Source organism: Rattus rattus, chromosome 6 (assembly GCF_011064425.1).
Source record: "Rattus rattus isolate New Zealand chromosome 6, Rrattus_CSIRO_v1, whole genome shotgun sequence".
NCBI lineage: Eukaryota > Metazoa > Chordata > Mammalia > Rodentia > Muridae > Rattus > Rattus rattus.
The window spans coordinates 136,230,172-136,256,247 of NC_046159.1; the positions used below are offsets into that span (position 1 = coordinate 136,230,172).

General features: G+C 42.4%; 1 protein-coding gene across 1 annotated transcript in view; it reads left to right on the top strand.

Annotated features, from left to right (window-relative positions):
* The first annotated feature begins 5,256 nt into the window (after nucleotides 1–5,256).
* Nucleotides 5,257–26,076, top strand: part of Akap9 (A-kinase anchoring protein 9) — a 134,581-nt gene continuing 113,761 nt past the window's right edge. The window contains exons 1-2 of the mRNA XM_032907010.1: nucleotides 5,257–5,439; nucleotides 24,109–24,327. Coding sequence (XP_032762901.1) covers nucleotides 5,392–5,439; nucleotides 24,109–24,327 — 267 coding nt within the window. The 5' untranslated portion in view covers nucleotides 5,257–5,391. The remainder of the gene's footprint in view (nucleotides 5,440–24,108; nucleotides 24,328–26,076) is intronic.

The window sequence follows — 26,076 nt, forward strand, 5'->3', positions numbered from 1 at the left end:
ATGGGCTGGGTCCTCCCCCATTGATCACTAGTTGAGAAAATGCCTTACAGCTGGGTCTCATAGAGGCATTTCCTCAACTGAGGAGCCTTTCTCTGTGATAACTTCAGCTTGTGTCAAGTTAATACACAAAAACAGCCAGAACAATGACCTTGTAGAGTAAAACTCGGGTTAGCAACTTAGAGTGGCAAGTGTTTTTACCTTGAACCATGATACCCATTCCCTTAAAATAGCTCTTTTATTTTGTTTAAAATAAAACATTTTTAATCTAGGCAATTACTGACTATGAAGAGAAGGAGAACCAGCCCTCCAGAGAAATGAGTTCCCTAACTGGTTATTCAGTGACATGTCATCAGCCCTAAAGGATATATATAAAGAGTATATGTTTAAAGCGTTTAGACTTTATATTTAGGGCAACTGTTGAAAACCTCTTATAATCATTTTGTTATTGTTGTTTTCTGTTTTTGTTTGCTTGCTTGTTTGTTTAAATCCTTTGTTTTTTTAGTCTTTTCTCTTATTCATCCTTGTGGTTTAGTAATTTGATGAGTTAATAGTGTTTGATATTTTTTCTTTCTTGACTTTAATTTGCTTTTATTTTTTTCTAGTCAACTTTAGTTTTTTTCCACGATTTCCCGTGACTGCATGCTGTTTCTTGTGTGTACAAGGTCCCTTTAAGTATATTCTGTAAAGGTGTCTTAGTGTTCATCAACTCTCCAGTGGTTATGTTTGTCTTGCAAAGTCTTTGTTAGTCTTTTGATTTTGTTTTTAAAGGACAACATTGCTGGACATGGTCATATTAAGCTGCAATCATTTTCTTTCTTCATATTTTAAGTATGATATGATGTAGAGACTTCTTTTCTGGTCGTGTCTATATAGGATGCTAAGTGCCTTTTGCACATGGATATGTGTATCTTTATAATTTTCTGTTACTACTAGGTTTTCTATGTTTCTAGTATGTACTTTAGCTGTCTCCTCTATAGTAGTATTTGTAAGTATGATGATGATGATGATGATGATGATGATGCTTCTGAGTTCTTGGATGTGTGATTATAAATTTTTCCTTTAATGCTACCAGAATGCAATAATTATTACCCTGTCTTCAAGCCCAAATAATCTAGTTAAGCTATTTTTTTTTAAAAAAATTGAATTACTGGTCAACTAAATTTTGTGTTTTATGAATACGTAAACCTGTTTTTCTTACCATATAACAATGCAACATTAATTAGACATATTAGAAACAAGAACAAATTTTATGAAACTATTACTTATATATACCATGCATGTCCTTATAAGTAATGCCAACGGCAAAAATTGGTTTATAACATACCCAACTAATGGTTTTAAACTATTAGCTACCATGTTTTAATGTCTTTTATATATAAAGTTTAGAACTGATGATGTTTCATGTTGGTCTCCAACAGTCAAAATTAAATTCCTTCCAACAAAGACCACTTCTGTTTTATGAGATTAAAATTAATAATAATTCTTTAATATCTAACAATATATTACATGTTCAAAGAATTGGCATTGTTCCAAAACTGTATTTTTTTTTTGAGAATTTTATCATTCTCAGCTATAGCAGTCTGGTTTTATCCTTTTCCACTTCCCTCTTCCATCTAACCCCCCTTCCCGTGTTGCCCCTCTCAAATCCATGGCCTCTTTTTCTTTAATAATTTTTATTACATGTATACATGCATATAAATCTATGGATACAACCTGCTGTGTCAATGTAGTAACTTGTATGTATGTATATCCTTTAGGGCTGATGACATGTCACTGAATAACCAGTTAGGGAACTCATTTCTCTACAGGGCTGGTTCTCCTCTTCGTAGTCAGTAATTACCTAGATTAAAAATATGTTTTTTTTAAAATTGCTTGTTAGGAAACAATTTAAATTGTACCCACACACACACACACACACACACACACACACACACACACACACACACACACACACACGAATGAATGAAAGGACACTTAATCTTTTCCTCTAGAGAAAAGGGTCATGAATAATAACCATGTAGTATAGACAGTCTTAAAATCTGAATTTGCATTATTGTGATCTTATGGAATTCTTTTTTTCTTTTTTTAATTTATTGTTTTCATGTATGTTATGTTCATGATGTATGTATATATGACTTGTGTGTACACAATGTGTGTGTTTCTTTTTAAAAAGAGATTGTTTCCCACTTTTGATTTTTGGATTTTGAAAACAAAAATGTTTTATGGTTCTTCACAATGGAGTTACGTTTCTAGTTTCTTAGATGAAACTATATAGGGATAAATATTTCATATTTTAAAGTTTAAAAAATTAAATATCATACAGTATATGAAAATCCATTAGACTCCTTAAAAACAGAAAGAAAACGCATACCCCAGTCACCCTCGGCAATGGAAGATTTGTGCAAGTATGTGGTGTTATGTAAGCCATCCCAGGATGTTATCTTTTGAGCTATAGAGTTACTCCAGGTACTTCTAAGAAGGAAGAAAACACAGCAGGACAGGTCTCATGGAAAAGTCTAATGACCTGAATTCTCTTAACACATAAGACATGATGGTGGCAAGAAGAAGATAGGATTAGGCTTGCACAGTCCTCTTCCAATCAGAGCTGGTTTAGATGTGTGCTGGTCTAACTTGAGAGAGCGACATTTTCTTTATCTATCCAGTCTCAACAGTGACGTGAGCACTTGTAGCTCAGCAAGACTGAGTCACTCAACCACCAGGAGCCATATTACCTTCCAGCAGCTTTCCTAGCAAGAGTAATACAGAACTCATTCTATCTTGAATAAATGTATTTTATCCTGAATATAAAGACTACACAGGCCTCTCTCACACTATTGGGAGCTCACAGTTTACGTGTTGCAACTACTTGGTGATGTAAAAACCCTTGCAGATCTGAAGTTTGTGTTCATATATTCTATTAGTCAGTAATTAATTGCATTCTCTTGGATTATTGGCTTATAATTACATCCTTTGCAAGAGTAATATCTTAAATCTCTCTGATTTCATTTAGATTATAGACCACTTTAACTGATTATAGGTTTGTTTTATGTTATTATTTCAAAGGACTTTTCATTTCGAAACTTACTTTATTGAACACATTTTATACATATATACTTAGTCCTTTAAAACCCCACTGTTGGGGCTGCAGGGATGGCTCAGTAGGGAGAGGGATTGCCCCACACGTGTGAGGAACAGAGTTTGCATCCTGGGCACGCTAATGCTGAACAGGCACAGCAACGTGTGCCCGCAAGCTCAAGAGACAGAGATGGGTAGGACCTGTGAAGCAGGCTAGCTAGCTAGATTAGCTAATTTGTCAAGTCTTAGTTCCAGCAAGGGACCCCTACCTCAATATACGTATGAAAAGTGACCAAGGAAGACTTCACCCTCCACCCTCCAGAAGCACATGAATGCATGACTTCCACATGTGTTAACATACATGGACATTTGCAGTCAAACCACACACAAAAGAGCCCGTGTAAATCCTGATGCTAATTTTGTTGTTCGGAGACATAGCCCAGCTAAAGGAAAAAGACTCAAATTTGAGGGCTTGACATCAGCACCTTTCCTTACCCATCCATGGAAATTTGTCAAGTGCTTTAACCACTCAAGCCTTGTTTCTTACTCTATAAAAGGAGGTATACAAATCAATATACTTTTCCTTTTGTTTGAATTTGTGAATAAATGACATGGAGACACGATTGAACAGGTATCAAATGTCCACGTATGTTTACACATGTGGAAGTCATGCATTCATGTGCTTCTGGAGGGTGAAGGGTGGCATGAAGCCTTCCAAGACTTTTATGATTAAATTAATATCTTGAGTTCTTGTTTTGTATCTTGTACGCCATCTTTTTTTCTTCCATCTTTATTAAATTGGGTATTTCTTATTTACATTTCAAATGTTATTCCCTTTCCTGGGTTCCTGTCCATAAGCCCCCTAATTCCCTCCCCTTCCCCATAAGGGTGTCTCCCCCCATGCACCTCCCTTATCGCTCCCCCACAACCTTCCCCTGCACTGGGGGTCCAGCCTTGGCAGGACCAAGGGCTTCCCCTTCCACTGGTGCCCCAACAAGGCTATCATCGCTACCTATGAATTTGGAGCCCAGGGTCCGTCCGTGTACAGTTGGAGGAATTAGAGAAAGGACTGAATATCTTTAGTTCTTACCTGCTAATTTTTCAGTCCAATCTGTTAAAGAAGAAAGGATGAATCTGAGGAGACACTAGCATGGTTCACTCCAGGAATGGATTTGAGGGGTAGGAGAGGGGAAATAGGGGGTGGGGGAGAGGAAATAAAGGATTGCCAGAGCCGATGGGGGAGGGAAGATGGTAATAATCAAACTATAAGCACAGCCCAATTAAATGCAACAAAGTTTATTGAGCATAGTCTTTCACACTAGCCATTTCAAGTAAAGAAATAGAAAGGACAAAGGTTCGGGCGTTTTCACACACCAGAACAGTCATAAATACTAAACAGCTCGTCCAAAAACTCCAGGTCAAGTCAGAGAAGCATATCTATTTTAAGGTCATTAACGTTACAAAGTTAGCGTAGCCCCTTTTGCTTGAAAACCCTTTTTCTAGCTCTTTACTCTGAGGCAATGTCTACCTCAGAGGTGAAGGGGAGAGGGGTAAACCTGGAGGGGTCATGGTGAAGGGGGGCTGGGAGGAGAGGGGGGTTGAGGTCAGGATGTAAAGTGAATAATGAATGAATGGGAGGTGCGGGAGGGGGGTTTGAAAGTTGGGGTAGACTGGCTTTGTTCCCAACTTAGATTCCAAATTCGAGTTCCTTAGGAACACAATTGCCAAGGAGAAGCCCCTAGGAGTGTCTCAGCTTCACTCCAAAGAACAAAGAGTTGGGAGAAGGCTTTGGCAATAGACTGTTCTTCCAGCGCGCCGCGAAGGATGAAGACTATGGGTTGAGAGGGAACAAGAGGGGGAAGTGAGGGCGGGATTTGGGGTTAGGGAAAGAGCAGGGGGCCCTCCGGCTTCCCCGAGTTGGGGGTCCCGCCCTCGCCCCTTCCACTGCGGCTTCTCGTTATGAGGCCGCTGTTGCTTTTGCATCTGGAAATGCAGTATGGCGTGTTACGCGAACTGAATCCCGGGAGGAGTGGGTGTCAGGCCGCCGGACCCTGAGCCCTCCGACCCGGTCCAGCCGGGCGGGCACAAGCACCTGCCGGGCCACGCTCGCGGCTGCGCCGACCGCCCGCTCCGCCCCGCCGGCCGCCGTGTGTTTACGTGGAGACGAAGATGGCGGCGGTGACCGCGGGGCCCGTGCAGCCTGGCGCGAGTCGCCGGTGAGCGCCTAGCGTGTCCCGAGTGGCCGCCGAGCTCTGTCCGCCTTTTTCTAAACAGATCTTTCCTCTCCACTGCGTCCCAGCCTACCCTGCAGACGCCATGGAGGACGAGGAGAGGCAAAGGAAGCTGGCAGCTGGCAAGGCGAAGGTAGGAGCGCAGCGGACGCGGGCCGCGTCGGGAGGCGGTGACCCGGGGCGGGGGTTGGGGGAGAGGCCCGGCAGCGGGGCTGGGGCTGGGGCTGGGGCTGGGGCTGGGGCTGGGGCTGGGGCTGGGGCTGGGGCTGGGGCTGGGACTGGGGCTGGGGCTGAAGAGCCGCCCCCTCTTGCTGCTGGTGGAGACCTGATGACTGCACCGCCCGGCTCCCTTCTCCCGGGTGCCACACAAACCCCTCTCTTACCCCGGGTATAAACTGCTAAGGAATTGCTTTGCAGCATCCACCCTTTCACTTTCTAAAGGGAGTTTGGGGAGTCGGTCAGGCATTGTGCTTTCCGGAGCGAGTGTTTAGGGTTTTCTTTATTCCGGGAACACCCCTGCGCTGACCATCAGCCTGCCTCCTTGAGGTGTCACGCTGGCACTCTTGGGTGTGTGTGATTGGCCTGTGACAGCTGCCTCGGCAGTGTCTTGAGTGTGCCACAAGTGCCATCTGCGAACTTGGCTGTAGGGGCGTTTTTTAAGAAGCGGTTCTTTGTATATTCGTGTTGGAGGTCTTTGTCATGGCACGCGCTTTTGTAGTGCGTGGAATGGAACTTCGGAGCATCTAAGGTTCCATAAACTAAACAACACCTATAGAATTGGTGTTTTTAAATAATGCACTTGTTATTATGTATTTGGTAAGTTTGATTTTTGTGTGGGCATGCGTGTATGGCAAGTCATGTAAACAATCTAGGCTAATATGTAGGTGTCTTTCAGTGGGCTTACTAAATAATTTGACACCGTTATGAATGGAATAGAATGATTTCTTTCTAAAATTACCTGGTTGAGCTTACCTTTGACCTCCTTGCTCCCTAAAATGAAGTTACCTTTAAGATATTATATTGTATTTTTTAGAATTGTTATATATATATATATATATATATATATATATATATGGATAATTAAGTTATATTTTAAACTGTTTTTCCTATTGTACTTGCTGGTTCTCTGTCAACTTGACACAAGCTAGAGTCCTCAGAGAAGAGGGAACCTTAATTGAGAAAATGCCTTTTTAAGATCAGGCTGTAGACAAGCCCTTGGGGCATTTCCTTACTGATTGATAGGGGAGGGCCCAGCCCATTGTGGGTATTGCCAGTCTGGGCTGGCGGTCCTGAATTCTATAAGAAAGCAGGCTGAGCAAGTCAGTAAGCAGCACCTCTCCATGCATCAGCTTCTCCGTTCAGGTTCCTGTCCCGTTTGAGTTCTTTTCTTGACTTCCTTTAATGATGAACCTTGATATGGAAGCGCAATAAGCCAAATGAACCCCTTTCCTCTCCAGATTGCTTTGGTCATGATTTCTCACCATAGCAATAGGAACCCTAACCAAGACACCTACCTTCCTTTTTTCTTCTTTCACATCATTAACAAAGGAAGCAAGCCAGTAATGAATGAAGGGCCCTACTGGAGAGATACAGTGGAACATGCTTAACATTACTTTGTTAAAGGAGTATGCAAATCGCTAACCTTGTATTTCTAGAGTATAGTTAGTTGACTTTCCCATAAACACCCTCTGTGTGAGGTCAAGATTTAAGTGTGTCTGTGTAGCACTCTAAATGGAGGGAAAAAGCCCAGGTTTGCTTCCTGTTGTGCACCCTGAGGAACTGACTGGGCCCAGCGCATTGAAGGAATTGGAGGTGTGCATTCCTTTCCAAACATTGAGGCTCTGAGGAGAGAGCAGTCTCCCCTGCCCCCACCTTTTTTTTTTTTTTAGCAGAATCTTAGACTATAGTCCAGCTGAGCCTAGAGTTCAATGTGTAGTCCAGACTGGCTGACTTCAGACTCAGTGGCAATCCTGTGTTAGCCTCCAAAGTGCTAGAATTATGTGTGTGAGCTTCTGTGTCTAGGTAAGATATATGTCTTATTGACTACTTCATGATTTCTACTGCCTTTCCTAAAAACATTCTGTACTAAGTATGTGTGGGGCCCACCTTCACTAGACCTGTTTTTATGATTAAATTGCTGTCAATAAATACCTGATTGATCTTTAAAAGAGGATTTGAATTTGGCTCCTATGCATGTTTCTTTGTCTTCCAACGTTCTGTCTCTGTGGGGTGGGGGAGACGATTGATTCACTGTGTGAACTTCTTGCTGTACATGCATGAGTACCAGGGTTCAAATTTCCAGCACCCACATAGAGCCGGACGTGGTGGCATGCATCTGTAACCCAGTGCCTGGGAGACAGTGACAGACAGACCCCTGGGACTTCCTGTCCGGTCTTCTAGCCAAAATACCAAGCTTGAGTTCATTTGGACCCTGTCTCCAAAATATATGTATGGTAGAAAGTAATAAAGGACACCAGGCTCTGACTTCTACAAGCACAGGCATCTGCTCCCACACATGATACACCTCTAGGGACACAGTCTCTCTCTCAAAATTAATTTTATCTAAAATACTACTTTGTTCTAGAATCGAGCCTACTCTTCCCAGTGAGGGTTACATCCACGTGGCCTATAAGCAGTTGTAGCTGTATATCACACCGACATTGAGATAGCCTATGAAGACAACATGAAGAAAATGATTTTCCTAGTCACCCGAGGGAATAGTATACAGCCATTATGTTTGTTGAGCCTGAAAGGAACATGGGTACTAAAGTCCAGCTCGTGTCTTCCAAAGCATTGCATGAGTCTCTCAACTCTGCAAACCTGCTGCCTTTAATGAGGAATGAAGAAATCCTGTGGTAAATATGACCAGTGACTGGGGGCTGTAGCTCCGTGGTGCAGCGCAAAGCCCCGGATTCAGTCTGTACCATAAACTTGTAAAAACTCGTTATTTGGCAGACCTATATGGGAGTCCCACTTTATGGCCAGAACTGAGGACACAGGTGTGGTATTGCCCCTGCTCTCTCTGGGTGGAAAGGCAGGTACGGGGTGATAAATCGGGTGAGGGTGCTCTGCACTGGGGCCTGTGGTGAGTTCTCCTTCCTATTTTGGTAAAACGTTTCAAATGCTGTTCGTTTCCTGGAACATTATACAAAGACACTCTATTATTATGTTAGTGCAGCTTATAATTATCTATCGGATGATAATTATTCAATAAAATACTTGCTTGTTGAATGAGCAGAATGGGTGCTTCTTTGTAAGTACGGCTGTTACCTAGTAGTTCAGAATTCTTAGTCCGAGTTGTTCACTGTTGCCATAAGAAAAGAACATATAAAACCATTTTCCAAAACCTATTTAGAAGCTTGGTTCCCCACATTTCCTCCTTATTGGGCTTAATAAGTGTCTTTGACGATTTGTTTTCTTCAATCACAATCCTTAAATCTTCCTCTTGGTAGCTGATTGTAGTTCGTTTCATTGAAAATTTTCATTTATCTAGAACACCTAAATGCTCGCTTTGAAAATAGCTTGTCATGTATACATTATAGTATATCTTATGAAATGTTTTATACCGATCTAAGTCCAGTACAGGAGAGTAAATTATGGTGTATATATATATAGTGCAAATCATTCTACAAAGACTTCAAGCTGGGAAAATAACCACCAGCACTGCTCGGTTAAAGGCTGGCGGGTCGACCAACTCAGCCACCACCTAGTCCCAGATCCAGGGCTTTGAGCCGGCCCACCCCAGTATCTGTCTCATCTGTGAGCTGCTGGAATGAGTGAAATGGGTAGTCCTGCAGATCCATCGGTCAGGACCTCTAATGTCATAGGACAACAGGATATCCCAGAGGAGTCTAGGTCAGGCTAACGGTCCAGTATGGATGGTGTCATAGAAGTCAGAGGCCTTGAATCAGACTAGCGACTTGCAATGAACATTTGCCAGTAAAGATGTGTGGACAAAGGGGTGTACTGTGGGGCACACTGTGGCACACTATAGCTTCCAGGATTAGATGTTTTCTATGCTTTGCTTTGTTTATTTTTTCTTTCCTTGACCGGGGAGGTTGCAAGGTCAAAGGGTGGATGCAAAGGGGATTTGGGTGCCTGATGTGAAAATCACAAAGAATCAATAAAAAGTTAAAAAATGTTATTTCCCCAAAAGTTATGTGTACAAACTGATTCGTGGAGATTCAATGACTATGTTTGTGAGACACACCTTTTGTCTCTGTGTGAGGGTATTCTCTGAGAGCTTTAACCAGGTCGGAAAGGCCCATCCTGACCAAGAGCAGCAGCATCCCACAGACTGGGTTTTTACCTGGATAAAAGAGAGAGAGGGTAGAAGGCCAGGGAGTAATGACTTCCCCCCTTCCTCTGCTTCCTGTTTGAAGCCATGGGCCAGCCATTCTGGCTACTGTGCCCTCCTACCATGGAGGATGGAGCCCTCTGAACTGGGAGAGAGCGTAAACCCTTCCTTCCTCCCTTAAGTTGCCCCCTTTTCAGGTATTTGGTCTCAGTAACAAGAAAAGTAACTAACATGAAAGATGTCTGGCAGAAAGCACCAAAGGCTAGCGTAGCTCCTCTTTTTATGGTCCCGAGATGAGACATTTCCCCATCCCCAAAATATTTCTGTTATGATTAGGAAAAAAATTTCAAATACCATTTTTAAAAATAATAAAACCGTATGGATACGGTATGATAATGTGTGTGCTGTCTGACGTGACTGTCCCACAGAAGAGCGTGGCAGTGTAACTAGGGCCCTGACTGCAGCATGGTCCTCGACATGTACTGCGTCACTCCGTCACTCCGACATCGCTTGTATTATGTAGCTGGCGCTCTGTAGTAGTAGGTATTTGTGGATGTCCTTTTGTTTTGTTTTTTGTTTTTCTAAGGCAAAGTGTCGTGTAGCCCAGGCTGGCCTTGAACTCCTGCTCCTCCTGGCCGCTGCCTCCAGCACTGCAGATGGGTGTTCCAGGTCCCCCACTCCCTCGAGCTTCTCTCTTATCCTTTCGGCTTGCTCTCAGTTCTCACTGCCGTGGGCGGCTCATCTGACCTTACAACTTTCCTTACTCTGCTGCTCTGGATATGCAGCAACTGAAGAACCCAGAATCCCAGGTTCATAGACCAGTTTGTGAAAATTCCAAGAACAGAGCCACGCAGAGCAGACTTCTTTACCAGCTTAGTGTTTTTGCTTCTTGGTTGTCTTTGAGTTGTCTGTAGGATCCTCAGTATTAACGTTGTAAAACGCCATTCCCTGGAGGGAGAAGACATCACCAGATTATTAAGTATTTTCAGATCCAGGCAAACCCCGTTTCCTATGGAATGGTCAGGAATGGCACCACAAAGCATGCCCTGTGTTGAACCAAACATTTCAGCTCCAATTTAAATGACTTACTTTTTCCACGTAAAACTACTTGGAAATTTACTGTTGTATAAAGAGCATTATAGTGCAATTATGTCTTCAAATTATATTAGGAAAGTTTTAAAAGCCTGGTACGTACAAGCACAATTTTTAAAATGGAAGTTTCGTGCCAGCGAGTCAGTGCTTTATATAACAGACACTGTTTAGTGAAGTAATGAAGTTATTCATTCAGTAACCAGCGGTTATGCTTTTTACAGTGTGAGGAGTAGTACCAGGCATATGCAAGAAGAAAAAGGTTTTCTTGGAGTCGTTGGCTACCAGGGTTTTCACCTTCTGTACAGTCGTTCCTGTGTTCCCATGTCTTCCTGTTTTCTCTAGCAGTCTCTAGGTGTGACAACGTAGCATGCGTAGTCTAGCATCTCAGCAGTGCATGGGTTTGATGCCTTCAACTTTCACAGCATGCAGACCAGGAATCTAAGAGTCATTCGTTATCTGCAGGTTTCACTGAAACGAGAGACTCCCTGTGTGGAAGAGTGGGCAGGACAAGCTTCTTCAAAGGCAAGGTCTCTGGAGTAAACCCCCAGTGGCAAAACACAGAGGAGAAAAAGACCCTAGGGAAAGACGCGCCTGTTTGAGGGTTTTGTCCACCCCTTCGTCACAGTCCTCCTTCCGCTGCCCTGCTTCTTTTCTACTCAGCCATGGCAGTGCTGTCCGTCCAGCTGAAGGCGTCAGGTGACCCTCATTTCCGGGTTATCCTGTGACAAGAGTGGAACAGAGATCTTTTAAAACAGTGTCCTATTTCAAGACTCGTTTACTTGATTATATGTGTGCGAATGTTTCCCCTGAATGTATGCTTGTGCACTAGTGCCCTTGCAGCTCCATGTGGGTGCTGGGAACCAAACCAAGGTTTCTGTAAAGTGAGAGCTCCTAACTGCTGAGCTATTGCTCCAGCCCCAGATGTCTTATTGTATAAAAGAAAATAGTTATAGCAAGAGCAAAACTGCACCACACTCAGGAATTGTGCTTTAGTGAAACTGAAGTTAGCCTCGCAGCAATGTTCTTCTAAAATTAAAATTTGGAATTATTCTTCTTAATTGATCAGCATTCCCTTGAACACCCCCGACCCCCAAGTACAGCTATGGACTTTTACTCAGCAAGCATTTATTTAAATTCTTGCAAACTGTGCCTTGCTGTCTACAAGAAGAATCCCGTGACAGCACATGGATCACAGACCTATGCTTCGAAGGCATTAATAAAACACTGGATGTGAAGAAGCTCATGTTGGATTATTATTTTTTAAATTCAGGTGAGCCTCGCCTAAGCACAAACCATTCTGAGACGAGCTTTTCCGTGGTGTAACTTTACATCGTAGCAGTCTGTGGTGGTGCATGCTGCAGTGACAGGGTGTACAAATACTGGAGTAACTGCCCGTCTCTTCGCTGTGACCCCCAGGAGTGAGACTCTGGTCATGTGCGGATCGCGTTGATGGTTTTGCAGGCTTCTCAAGTCACTTTGGACAGTAGCTGTACTGTTGTCCGTTCCTGCCTACAGTGTCTAAGAACTCAGCTTCTCCTGCCGCACGAACACGGGTGTCTTCTGAGTTATCCACGCAACCTGAGTAGATGCAGAGTGGGGTTTAGTTGTGCGTTTCCCAGTTACTAGTGAGGAAGAACAGCTTTGCATGTGCTCTTTTGGCCACTAGTGAATCTTTAGAAAAATATTTAAAGTCTTTTGTCCACAAACGCTTTTACCACCTTATTCTAAATATTATATAATTCTGTACATACGTGTACACACACACACACACACACACACAGTGCATATATATTTATGTGCCAGGAATGGATAAACAGAAACACAGTCTCAGTGGGGTTACCTTCCTGGGCTTATACAATTTAAACTTTTGCTATGCACAAATAAGGCTTTTGGTGAGTAGGTTGGAGCATGATGTTAACCTTGATGTCTCTGTGGGCCAGTGACTGTTGGTTCCACTGTCAGCTGTCTCACAAGTGCACACAGTTTAGTGAAGTGGACACCTGTTGGCCTTTGGCTTAGTCATTGCTGCCCATATCTACAATGGGAACACATTTGGTCTTGAGTCACAAAAAGGTCTTTTAAAAATATATGAACACAAAAGACCTTTATGTAATCTTCTTCACCAATGAAAGATATTTGTGTTATAATATTGTATCCTCTTAAAAGATTCCCACAGTAGTTGTCCCTGAAATATAACTGAAAGCACCTGATGCCTGTCTAGGCACGATACATAGACTGTCTGGTTTATACATGAATTAATAGATTCAAAGGTGCTAAGTGTTCAGACTATCCAGAAATTAGCATTGTTCCAGGAGTGGTCTTGCGAGGTTATTTAATTCTGTAGTCTGTTTTGTGCCCGGTAGTATTTTTTTCTCCCTTTAGCTCAGGAGCAATGTAAAATTTGTTTCCAGTTCATGGCTGTGATTCCTTCTGTGCACTGCTATTTACTGGGACTTTTATGTTGTCCGATGTTATGTTGTTTTATGTTGTCTGTACGTCTAGGGTTGTTCTGTCCTCCTTTCAAGAAGAGGTTATCTTTTAAAGTCTTAAGTTTATTTGAACTACCCGGAACTACATTAAAATTGTCAAAACCTTAAATTCTTTAATGTCTAAATGAAACTGAATAGGTTTATAGTTTACACACATCTCAAAATGCAGCAGAGTAAAAGCTAGGACCACTTTCCTCATTTCTTGACACTAGCACAAAGTGGAAGTCTTTGTGGCTTGTCTGTTGAGGGCCCTGAGGTTAGGTCCTGTGTATTCCTCCGTAGCCACACTTTCTGTTCATTGCTTTATTAGCGGTTTCCCTGGGAAGGGTGTTGTGCTGCCGAGTAGTATGTGAAAGACAGGAGTTTGCCGTACACGGACTTCACCTGCTTTGTCAGTCACTTTCTCTTGCTGCTGCACAACACCACGACCAAACACAAGTAGCAGGACCAGGCTTTATTTTGCCTCAATATCCCAGAGGCAGTCCATAGTGGTGGGGGATACACAGCAGCGGCAGCTGGGGCAAAAAGCTGAGGTCCTCCACCACTGCAGTCCCAAAGCAAAGAGATCGTAAATAGGGAATGGTGCAATGCTGCAAACTCTCAAAGCTGACCCCTAGTGATGCGCTTTCTCCAGCAAGATGCCACCTCTCACAGGTTGTGTAACCTTGGAAACAGCATTGCCAGCTGGGGACCAGACGCTCACACCTGTGAGCTCGAGGGGGCCATTTCTCATTCACAGCTCTACACATAGTTACTAGGGGTCTATAAAGAAAAGACAGGGGACTATCTAATGCCACTTTGGCAGTTTGAGAAGGGTTTCTTGGATAAAACCAAGCCCGATGGACCTGAGTTTCATCCCCGTGGCCCACGTAGTTGAAGAAGAGCTAATTCCTATAAGTTGTCCTCTGGGCTCAACGTAGATGCCATTGCACTGCCGTCCCTTAAATAAACAGACAGAAGATAGCTGTAAATATCTTTCTTAAAAAATACAGACGAGGGGTTGGGATTTAGCTCAGTGGTAGAGCACTTGCCTAGCAAGCGCAAGGCCCTGGGTTCAGTCCCCAGCTCCGAAAAAAAAAAAATACAGACGAACAGCCCCAGTTGTTGACTTTAGGCAAGACTGTAAGATCAGTTTGTGATACATACACCAGAGGTTCTTTTTGAGACTTCTGAGTGGAATCTCATGAGAAATTTTGTTGTGAAATCAGGGTAATTATAGGTAGTAAGGTTGGACTAAACCAGGCAAATTGCGTTTGTGTTTTTTTACTTGTGAGTAGGAGACAACCTCTCCTTGCCTTCCTTTGCATCTGTAAAATCAGGAGCTCTTACAGAACCTGCCTTGGAATTAGCTAATACAATTAAAACTCTTAAAACACTGTCAGGTGGCAGGAGATACAGCCGTGGATCAGAAGGACAGGATAGTTGGGCTCCATGGGACCTGGAAGCCACTCCACTGCTGCTATTTTCTGTCACTTGTCTCACTTTCTTAGTATCCTTTATTTCTTCCTTTTCAGATCTGCTTTCTTTGACTATACATGACTATGCCTGAACAAAAACAAGGGGGCGAATTCCTAGATCTGTCCTATCCAATGGAGCCCCCCAAATAAGTTTTAAAACTAAAAGAGGGGGCAGATACCTGGTGGTACAATTCCTCTGGTCCTAGCAAAAGCAGAGGGATCAGGAGGTCAAGGCGAGCCGGTTCTATATGAGACCCTTTCTCAAAGAAAGGCAGTGCAGTGGGAATGGGAGGACACAAAGAAAAACTGCGTAACACAGGAGGCCTGTCTACTTAGACAGTAAGTGTATAGCCACGTCTTACTATGTCAGAAGCACGTGTTTAAAATTTTTGATGTCTAGGTCACGTGGCTTACCAAAATAAAAATTTAAGGTAGGAACCAAGCAAGCTTTGGTATTTTGGAAACCAGTGAGCAGCAAGGGTTGGGTACCACTTGCAAAACCTGCTTTCCTGACTCTGCTCCACTAAGTGATTGTGTATTTTTATTTATTTATTATACAGCATTTACACACACACACACACACACACACACACACACACACAACACACACACACACGTATCTGAGGAAGTAGGGATCATCTAATGCTAAAACATAAGCAACAGCGGCAGCAATAAACCCTGGCTCTGCTGGGTAAGGAGAAAAGTGTTCGTGCCTGCATATTGTTGAGTAGGATGCAGAGTGCACTTCAGAGGTTGTCTGAGCAGAACAGCTACGATTCCAGTGAGTAAAATGTCACACACTGCTCTTAGATTCCTTCACTGGGATGGTTCTCTTGTCTTTCTAGATAGTTTACTACCTCTGTTAGCTACTAATCTGCTACTGTGACAAGATGCTAGGACTACTGCAGCTTATGTAAGAGTTTCTTTTGGTGAATGGTACCAATGTTAATGCCGTAACAGTGAGGTTATCATGGCAGTGGGCTGTCGTTTTGGTGGCTGGAGCGCTAAGGTAGAGAGCTCACATCTTCAGCTGTAGACATGACTCACTCATTAGAGCGAGTGAACTAAATAGTGAGTCTTTGAACTCTCAGTGCTCCCCTCTAGGGACATACTGCCTCCAACAAGGCCACACCTCCTACATGTCCCCAAACAGCACTACTGACTAGAGACCGAGTGTTCAGATACACAAGCCTCTGGGGGAACATTCTCTTTCAAGCCTCCACAGCCTCTCAGCTCCCTAATTTCAAGAGAAGAATCTAATGGATTCGTGTTTTCTCATCACAGTGAGGTAGGTGGAGAGTCAGGGTTGCTGTGGATGGATAATAGAGGCTGTGCTTACTGCCACTTTCCTACAAAGTTAGTTCTGCATACTTTAGACAGACGTTTTCCTTTATAGTAGAATACAGTCAGTGTGCCCGTAATGTGAAGATGAACGATAGAAGAACACTTCTGTTCTTAGCATCAGTTAGGGCAATGCTGCTTTAGTAAAGTGCAGCTGCAGGTTCCTCTCCAAGGTTTCACTAGTCCTGGGCCGTTAGCTACCTTTCCAGTGTCAGTCATGACTTCTCTCTTGTTTGGTGAGCTTAAGTCCAATTAGAGAGCTGTTGATTACCACCAAGGTATGCCCTTGGGTTATCTGCCATGCAGGTCATTGTTGTGGTCCGTAGCTGGTAGTAGTGTTGGTAGCTTCCCTCCTTTGAAGCGTCCCTGGTACTTTCTGGTACCATAAAAACTAGTTCTCAGAGACAGGGCTACCTACAACATTTATATATTGAAAAATACACATTCACATTCTCATATTCTTTCCTTCCCTCCCTCCCTCCGCCCCCCCGTTCTTACTATGTAGCCTGGCTGGCCTAGAACTCACTATGTGTAGAAAAAGTTATTCTCAAACAGAAGAGAGATCTGCCTGTCTCTGCCTTGTGAGTGCTGGGATTAAAGGTCTGGCTGCTGACCTACTTTTGCCAACTAGGCTACACCTCCTAAAGGTTCCATACCCTCTCACAATAGCAGTGCCAGCTGAGACCAGTATCCCAAGCGCCAGTCTGTTGGAGGGCAATAGGGACCCAAGCTGCACCACCACTGACCTGCTCTTAGGCTGTCGATTGGCTCATCCTTGTACACTGACTTCCAGTATCCTTTCCTTGGTGTTAGCTGATCTCTCCCCATGTCCTCATTCAAATCAAACCCTGATGTTTCAGGCTTTCAAAACCTACATTTAAAAAAAAAAAAAATCTAAAACCATGTTTTATTGCTTAAATAAAATTTAATTTTCTGGTAATGATTATGATTCTGTATTTGTGTGTTTATTTTTCTAACTGCATTGCAGCTCACCAGACCAGGTTTTTATTTTTCACGTGTGTTCTGTGTCACGGTGTATTCTCTGGCTTAGCGTAAGAGTGGCTACATGATAGCCAACACATTTATTAAAAAATGAACTTTGCCCTGGGTTTAGTCCCCAGCTCCGAAAAAAAGAACCAAAAAAAAAAAAAAATGAACTTTGTATTAACTACCTGAGACATGCCAAGTTTTAGCCTTCATATGTTTAATACTCAGCAGCCTTATCTCTTGTGGAAAGCCTTTGAGAAAATCAGGGTCAGAGAAATCCCTATACTACTTCCTTCTGTATAGAACTCTTATGTTTAAGAAATCATGCGCAAACTTTTATCTCATTTAATTTTTACAGTTTGATGAAGTAACAGTCTGGCCTGGATTAAAAGGTCTCAATGTTAGGAAATATATTTTGACTAGTGTCTAGTAAAGCTTGGTAAAACTAATCAGATTTTAAGTAGTCTTTTTTTTTTTAAAATGACACTATAGAAGTTAGCATATTTTCATATGTCAGGATGTTCTGAAAATTTTTTTTCTAGTAATGATTATTTATGATATTATAATTCTTGAGTTTAGGAATGCATGACTGTTTAGTCTTTTCTTCTTGTTCTAGTTAGAGTAATATTTGCTTGGAATCTGAACCAGTTTCGAAAGACAAATGTATATGGACACAGTATCTTTCCAGAAAATCTTGCAACTATTTCTGTGACTACATATGTTAACATTTTTATAATTGGCTTCCAAATGGCAAACACAGATGGCTGGTGTCTGAGTTTCCAGCATGTTTTAGAATAAATGTTTTCTCAGTAAGTTAAAGTGTATCACTTCAGTCAGGTGGTTACCCAATTGAGTAGGTTTTTTTTTTTTTCTGTCAACTTACCATTTTCAGGTTTAAAATTAAAATACCTTAAATAGCCAAAAGACATTGAATATATAAGATGATCTTGTTTTTTTTAATTTTTGAAGTTTGATTAATTAAATTATTTACTTTTACTTATTCACTTTCAATCCTGCTCACTGCCCCTCTCCTAATCGACCGTTCCTACAATCCTTCCTCCATCTCCCATTCCCCTTCTCTGAATAGGTGGGTGGGAGCCTGGGTATCCCCTCACCCTGGCACATCAAGTCTCTGTCAGGCTAGGCACATCCTCCCCCTACTGAGGGGGATGAGGCAGCCCAGCTAGAAGAAGATATCCCACATACATGTAACAGCTTTTGGGATAGCCCCCATTCCAATTGTTTGTAACCCACATGAAAACCAAGCTGCACATCAGTTAGATATGTGCTGGCCTAAGGTCCAGCCTGTGTATGTTCTTTGGTTGGTGGTTCAGATTCTGAGAGCCCCAAGGGTCCACTTAATTGACTCTGTTTGTCTTCCTGTGGAGTTCCTTTCCTCTTCCTCCTATTCTTCCATAAGAGTCCCCAAGCTCCATCTACTGTTTGGCTGTGGGTGTCTGCATCTGTCCTGAGTCAGCTGCTGGATGGAGCCTTTCAGAGGACAGCCATGCTAGGCTTCTGTCTGCAAGCATAACAGAGTGTCATTAATAGTGTCAAGGATTGGTGCTTGCCCATGAGATGGGTCTCAAGTTGGATCTGTCATTGGTTGGCTATTTCCCCAATCTCTGCTCCGTTCCCTGTGCCAGCATTTTTTGTAGACAGGATAAATTTGAGGTCAAAAGTCTTTGGGTGGGTTGGTTCCCCTGTTGCTCCACTGGAGTTCCTGCCTTGCTACAGGAGGTGGCCTCATGGGTTCCATATCCTCAGTGCTATGAGCCACAGCTGAGGTTACCCCCATTGATTTTTTGGCACTTCCCTTATCCCAGGTCTCTGTCTCATCTTGGAGATGTCCCCCACCTCCCCACTTCCGTCTATTGCAGATTTCCATTCATTCTCATGGCCATATGGCCATCTCTCCTGTCCCTCCCCACAGCTGCCCCTGAATCCTCCATTCTTCTCTTCATCTCCTCTCCCTCCCAGTTCCCTCCCCCCATCTGCCCCCTATGATTATTTTATTCCACCTTCTAAGTGAGATTTAAGCATCCTTGCTGTGCCTTCCTTTTTGTTTAGCTTCTTTGGGTCTATGGAGTATAACACGGTACCTGTATCTTATGGCTGATATCTACTTATAAGTGAGTACATTACCATGCCTGTTCTTTTGGGACACTTTTACCTCACTCTGGATGATATTCTCAAGTTCCCTTCATTTGCTTGCAAAATTCATGATGTCTTTGTTTTTAATAGCTAAGTCATATTCCAGTGTATAGACGCACATTTTCTGTATCCATTCTTCAGTTGAGGGACATCTAGGTTGTTTCCAGTTTCTAGCTATTGTGAGTGAAACTGCTGTGCACACAGCTCAGCAAGTGACTTTGTGGGATGTGGGATCATCTTTTGGGTGTACGCCCAGGAGTGGTATAGCTGTGTCTTGAGTTAGAACCATTTCCAGTTTTCTGAGAAAACACCAAATTGATCTCCAAAGCGGTAGTACAAGTTTGCCCTCCTACCAGCAATGGAGGAGTATTCCCTTTGCTACAAATCCATGCCTACACGCTCTATTTCTTGAGTTTTTGATCTTAACCATTCTCATAGGTGTATGTGGAATCTCAGAGTTGTTTTGATTTACATTTCTCTGATGACTAAAAACTTTGAATATTTCTTTAATAGTTTTTCAGCCATTTGAGATTCCTCTGTTAAAAATTCTCTTTAGCTCTTCACCCCATTTTTAAATTGGGTTATTTGGGTTTCTGATGTCTAACTTCTTGAATTCTTTATAAATTTGGGATATTAGCTCTCTGTTAGATATGTCTTTTTGTTCTATTGACAGCATCCTTTGCCTTACAGAAAGTTTGAGTTTCATGAGGTATCCCATTTATCAACTGTTGATCTTAGAGTCTGGGCCATTGGTGTTCTGTTCAGGAAATTGTCTCCTGTACCAGTGCATTCAAAGCTGTTTCATACTGTCTCTCCTATGAGATTCAGTGTACCTGGTTTTATGTTGAGGTCTTTGATCCATTTGGACTTGAGTTTTATTCAGGGTGATGAATATACATTTATTTGTATTCTTCCACATGTAGACATCCAGTTAGACTAGCACCATTTTAGAAGATGCCTTCTTTTTCTGTTTTATGGTTTTGGCTTCTTTATCAAAATCAAGTGTCCATAGATAGGTGTGTGGGTTTAATTTTGGTACTTTGATCTATTCCACTGATCAACCTGTGTGCTTCTATATCCATACCTTGCACTTTTCAATCACTATTACTCTGTAGTACAACTTGAAGTCAAAGATGGTGATTCCTCCTGAAGTTCTTTTATTGTTCAGGATCATTTGGCTATCCTGGGTTTTTTGTTTTTTTATGTGAAGTTGAGAATTGCTCTTTCAAGGTCTATAATTTTTTAAATAATACAATTCTTGCCATGAGAAAGCTGTTGCATATATTGTTTTCTCAAATTTGATTTTTTTTCTTAAAAGTAGAAGATTATAGTTGAAGGGTAGTTTTATGTTTTTCATTAGCTTATTGAATAATTAGAATATTTAATTGCAATTCTGAAGCCCTGGGACTTGTAGAGTTGGACGTGCTTTGTGTTATGTAATTTAAGCTATCAAGAGGTTAGAATTAGTGCTTAGCAGTGTCTTCCCTAAGTGACGTCTTCCTTCTTTTATTCAACATATACTTAGTGCTCAGTGTTGTAGGTGTTGCACGTAAAGCACTGGAACTAAAGTCCTTGCCCTCAGGAGTCTTCTATGTAGGTAATCAAAGGGAATTATGACCTTATAGAATCAAGTAAAAACAGACCAAAAACAATGTCTCTGTAATTTTATGTCTTTCCATTCTCCTTGCGCATGTCCATGTGTGTCTCGTCCATTGGATTTAGTAGTGCATGCTGTTGCCTCTGCTTTTCAGTCAGCCTTTCTGTAATTCTGTGGTCAGTGTTTCAGTTCTCCGTGTACGTACACATCTGAGTAAATGCTAGATATAAGTGATTTGTATGCAGTAAATACTTGAAGCTTGAAACAAAATGGTATTATGGCAGCTTCTGAGGTGTACTTTTAAGATTGCCATTCCCAATATTTTTGGCATTGCATTCTCTCCGAGGGATCCTTTCATTCTAAAGGATGAATCTGAACTCTTGATTCTATATATGGACAGTGTCTGAATAATAATCCAGTCAGTTTATTTTTGAGAGCAAGTCTGCCCTACAGAGTACTTTATATGCATTTCAGCAGCTTAATAATGGACAAAGAGGCAGCTGAGTGGGCCCGCACCTGTTCTTCAGGCAGACGTGAATCAGAATAACTGAAGAGTCGCTAAATGACTCGGGAAAACCCTTACTGTGGTGTATCTTTATGTTATATAGCATTAGCAGCTGCTCTGTGTGATTGCTGGATTAATTTCTTCAAAAAATAGAGCATCCCTATATATATTATTTTACAGTTGATAAAGTTTTAAAATGCTTGATAGATATTGATATTAGCATCATGAGTAACAATGCCTTAGCATATTATATAGTAACTTTTAAGGTATCTTTTTAATTAATGTGGTTAATAGTTACAGTAATGGTATTAGTATAATTTTTTTTCAAAAGCTCTAGGCTTTACTTTTGGTTTTCCTTAGAATGATTAAACAGCTCAAATTTAAGAAGTGTTGGTTAGTATCTTTTTCATATGAAAGAAATTTTATTAAAAAAAATTTAGGCTGGGAGATGGCTCAGGATGTAAAGTACTTGCTTATGTAAGCAAAGTTTGGGTCCCCAGCATCTATGTAAAAAGCCAGCTATGGTGGTGAGAATGTATAATTTCAGCACAGTGGGGTATGGTGGGGAGACACAGGTAAAGACAGGAGGATGCTGGGAACTTGCTGGCCAGTCTACTGCAATCAGTAACTACGAGTGACTGCTTCAGTGCAGAGTGATAGGCATGGCACCTGAAGTGGACCTCTGATTCCTGTGTACATACTCATTCAGCACATACACGTGCACGTGCACATGCATGTGCACACAGACACAGACACACACACAGATACACAGACACACAGACACAGGCACCACACACACACACACACAGAGACACACACAGGCACCACACACACACACACACACACACACACACAGACACACACAAACACACACAGACAAGGCACCACACACACAGACACACACACACAGACACAGACACAGGCACCATACACACACAGAGACACAGACACACAAAGACACACACACACATGCACATACACAGACACAGGCACACACACACACACAGACACACACAAACACACACAGACACAGGCACCACACACACACAGACTCACATACACACACAGACACAGGCACACACACACACACAGGCACACACATACACAGAGGAACACACACACACAGACACACACATACAGACACACACACACAGAGATATACAGACACAGGCACACACACACACACACACACACACACACACACACACACAGACACACGCACACACGCACACACACACACACACACACAGACACACACACACACAGACACACACACACACACACACACACACACACACACACACACACACACACACACACACACACACACACACACACACACACACACACACACAGACACACACACACACACACAGACACACACACACACACACACACAGACACAGACACACACACACACAGACACACACACACACACAGACACACACACAGACACAGAACCCCCCCACAGACACACACACACACACACAGACACACACACACAGACACAGACACACACACACAGACACACCAACACAGACACACAGACCCCCCCCCACAGACACACACACAAACACACACACAGATACACACCCACCCACACACAGACACACAGACAGACACAGGCACTACATACACAAACAGACACACGCGCGCGCACACACACACACACACACACACACACTACTTACAAGTACACATAAAAAGAAATTAAATTTAGGAAAAAACATCTGTAGTTTAAGTTGTGGTTAAATTGATGTACATTTTTTGTTTTTCAAAATTTACCTATGGCTGTGAGTATCCTGTTAGTAAAATTCGAGCTGCATATGACTGTTCATGGTGGAAGCCTGAGCCCTGCTTCATCTCTAGTAAGAAGAGGTGTAGATGGCTTTCTTTTTTTTTTTTTTTTTTTTTTGGAGCTGGGATCGAACAGGGCCTTGCGCTTCTAGGCAAGCGCTCTACCACTGAGCTAAATCCCCAACCCCGATGGCTTTCTTTTTATAATGACTATATGGTGATACTGTTTTATACCCTCTACTGTGTGATAAGTATCACCATTAGCAATAACGGTTCGCAGTAATAATTTTAATAAGCATTAACCATAGTTTACCCAGCATCGTGTATGTATGGAATGATAATTCTGACTAGGTGATGATATCTCACGTATGTCTGACCAGGTGCTAAATGCATTGTATAATAATAAAGAAAACTTTTACCTTTCTTCCCATGATGGCTGAAAGTGTTTGTTGCTCTTGAATTACATGTTTTGATTCGTGTCCTTTTCTCTTGTAACTTTCATCAGTGTCTTAACATTTTAATGATAGATACATCTTTGTTTTAATTTTTGTTGACTACTTAAGAAGAAAAAAGAAATCACAGTGGCACCTTTAGTTTATAGCAAGATGTGCCCAGGATTAAACATGTCTTTTAAAAATAAATTTAGGTAAGAACGGTGCAGCGATGTGGTGTCTGTAGTCTAACCATGGCGGGCTAGGAGGCTTCCCTCTGGCCTGTACATTGTTCCCATTCCTCCTCTATACATGAGGCTAGAACCGCAGTGAGCTAGTCATCTTCAGAAAGTCCACGAAGGGTGCGTTTGAGCTCTGCGTGTGTTGTGCTTTCAGATGTTTGAAACCTGCAGATCACGCTCAGAGCAGGCAGCAGGGCGTCTCGCCCACCAGCTCCTGACTCTGAGCTGATGTTCTCTTGCAGACATCTTCCTCTCTTACACCAGGATCTTTGCAGTGTGGCAGGATAGGCTGCCTGCCCTCAGTTTGTCATTCGTTCTTAGTGATAGTTTGAGGTTTTAGTAAAGTGATTCAGCTTTAATAATGCTCAAAAACCCTTAGATGAGGATGACGCCACTTTGTTTTCCCCCTGTAGCTTGCTCGGTTTCGACAAAGAAAAGCCCAGTGTGATGGGGACATTCCAAAGAAGCAGAAGAAGAAAAGAACTCCGAGTTCTAGACAAGATCCAAGCTTACATACCCATCAGCAGAGTGGTGAGATCTGCTCAGAAAGCTCTCAAAGGGTCGAGTCAGCTGGGAGTCCTGATTCCTCCAGTGCAGAAAAAGCAAAGCACGGCCAGGTCTTCGCAGCTGATGTAAGCACTTCAGTTTCAGCATGACCTAGCGTGGAGCATCACGTGACACTGCTCATGAGCACATGAGCACGCTGCAGCTTAATGATGCTTTGTTCCTTCTCACAAGTCTCAGTCGTGTGGTAACACTAGACCTAGATTTGAGTGAGCCCTGTGAGCTTCATTCAGCAAACCTTTGTGGAGCACTCACAGTGCAGAGATGAGGGACAGGAGTTACTCTATGATTACAGCTCTGTCTGTTCCACCATTTCCACAAGGGCAGGTTCTGCCTGTCCCACCAGTGCAGGTTCCTCCTGTCCCACCATTATTGCAGGTTCCACCTGTCCCACCATTGCAGGTTCCTCCTGTCCCACCATTGCAGGTTCCGTCTGTCCCACCATTGCAGGTTCCTCCTGTCCCACCAGTGCAGGTTCCTCCTGTCCCACCAGTGCAGGTTCCGTCTGTCCCACCATTGCAGGTTCCTCCTGTCCCACCAGTGCAGGTTCTGCCTGTCCCACCAGTGCAGGTTCCGTCTGTTCCACCATTGCAGGTTCTGCCTGTTCCACCATTGTAGGTTCTGTCTGTCCCACCATTGCAGGTTCTGTCTAGTCCAGACTAGGCCAGCCTGGTTTGCAAAGTATTTCCAGGACAGGCTGAGCTATATAGTGAGACCCTGTCTTGAAAGAAGAAGAAGAAGAAGAAGAAACAAAACCAAAAGAATAAAAACAGGGAATAAATAAATAGAAAGTCACTTGCTTGTCAAACCTGATGACCTGAGTTCTATTCCCAGGACCCATGTGGTTAACTTTGTCATGTGACCTCCATGCTATGTAGTGCACATTAAGTAAATAAACGTAGTACAGTTTTCATGTTGAGAACAGCAGCACTGTGCTGTTTGGAGGGGAACACTCTGTTTCCTCCCAGTATTTTGCTTGGCTGGCATGTGTCGTATTGTATATTTTGGGCTTTTTGTAGATGTACTTTATCAGATAACGGAGGTTCCTTTCCACTCTGGAATCATTGAGTGGTTTTATGTGTTTAATCATGTATTTTGCAATGCTGCGGTTCAAATCCAGGGCCTTGTGAATGCTCAACCAACACTTTGCCGTGGAAGTATGTTCCTAGCACTCAGCTAATATTTTTGTCATGAGTCCTCTACGTGTGTGCACACATGTACATAGTCACACATGTGCACACATACATGCACACAGTTACACATGCATATACAATCACATATGCATGTACAGTAACACATCAGTTGGTCAAGCAAGCAATCAGAGCCTTTTGAATTAGGAACCACTGTTGCAGAATTGAAGAGTAGAGACAAATTATTTCTTTTTCTGAGTACTTATTTCTACTTAGGAAGGCCATTGCCGAATGCAATCTTAAATGTTAAATAGTTATTTGTTTTCAAGAAATTACTTTTAGCATCAAGATCTTATATATTTTTGAAGAAATGAGACTCCTAATGGTAGCATTTAGAACTGCTTTATTTATGAGTTATAAAGTTTAGAGAAATTAAACCTTGGTACTTTTGGCTTACAAAGAGTAGGTACTATGCATAAGAACATGTCCTCTTGATTTTTTTTTTTTATAGAGAAGTTACTATCCAGGCACTAATTCATAAGTGAAAATTTAAAGATCTGAATAATTTCTATTACGTTTTGCTAGCATCCTACATGGTTTTAGTAGCATTTTATGTAGTAGTTTTCATTATGTTACCAAAAGTAGTTGCTTAGTATAAGTAAAATATAGGAAAGATTGTTTTTTGCA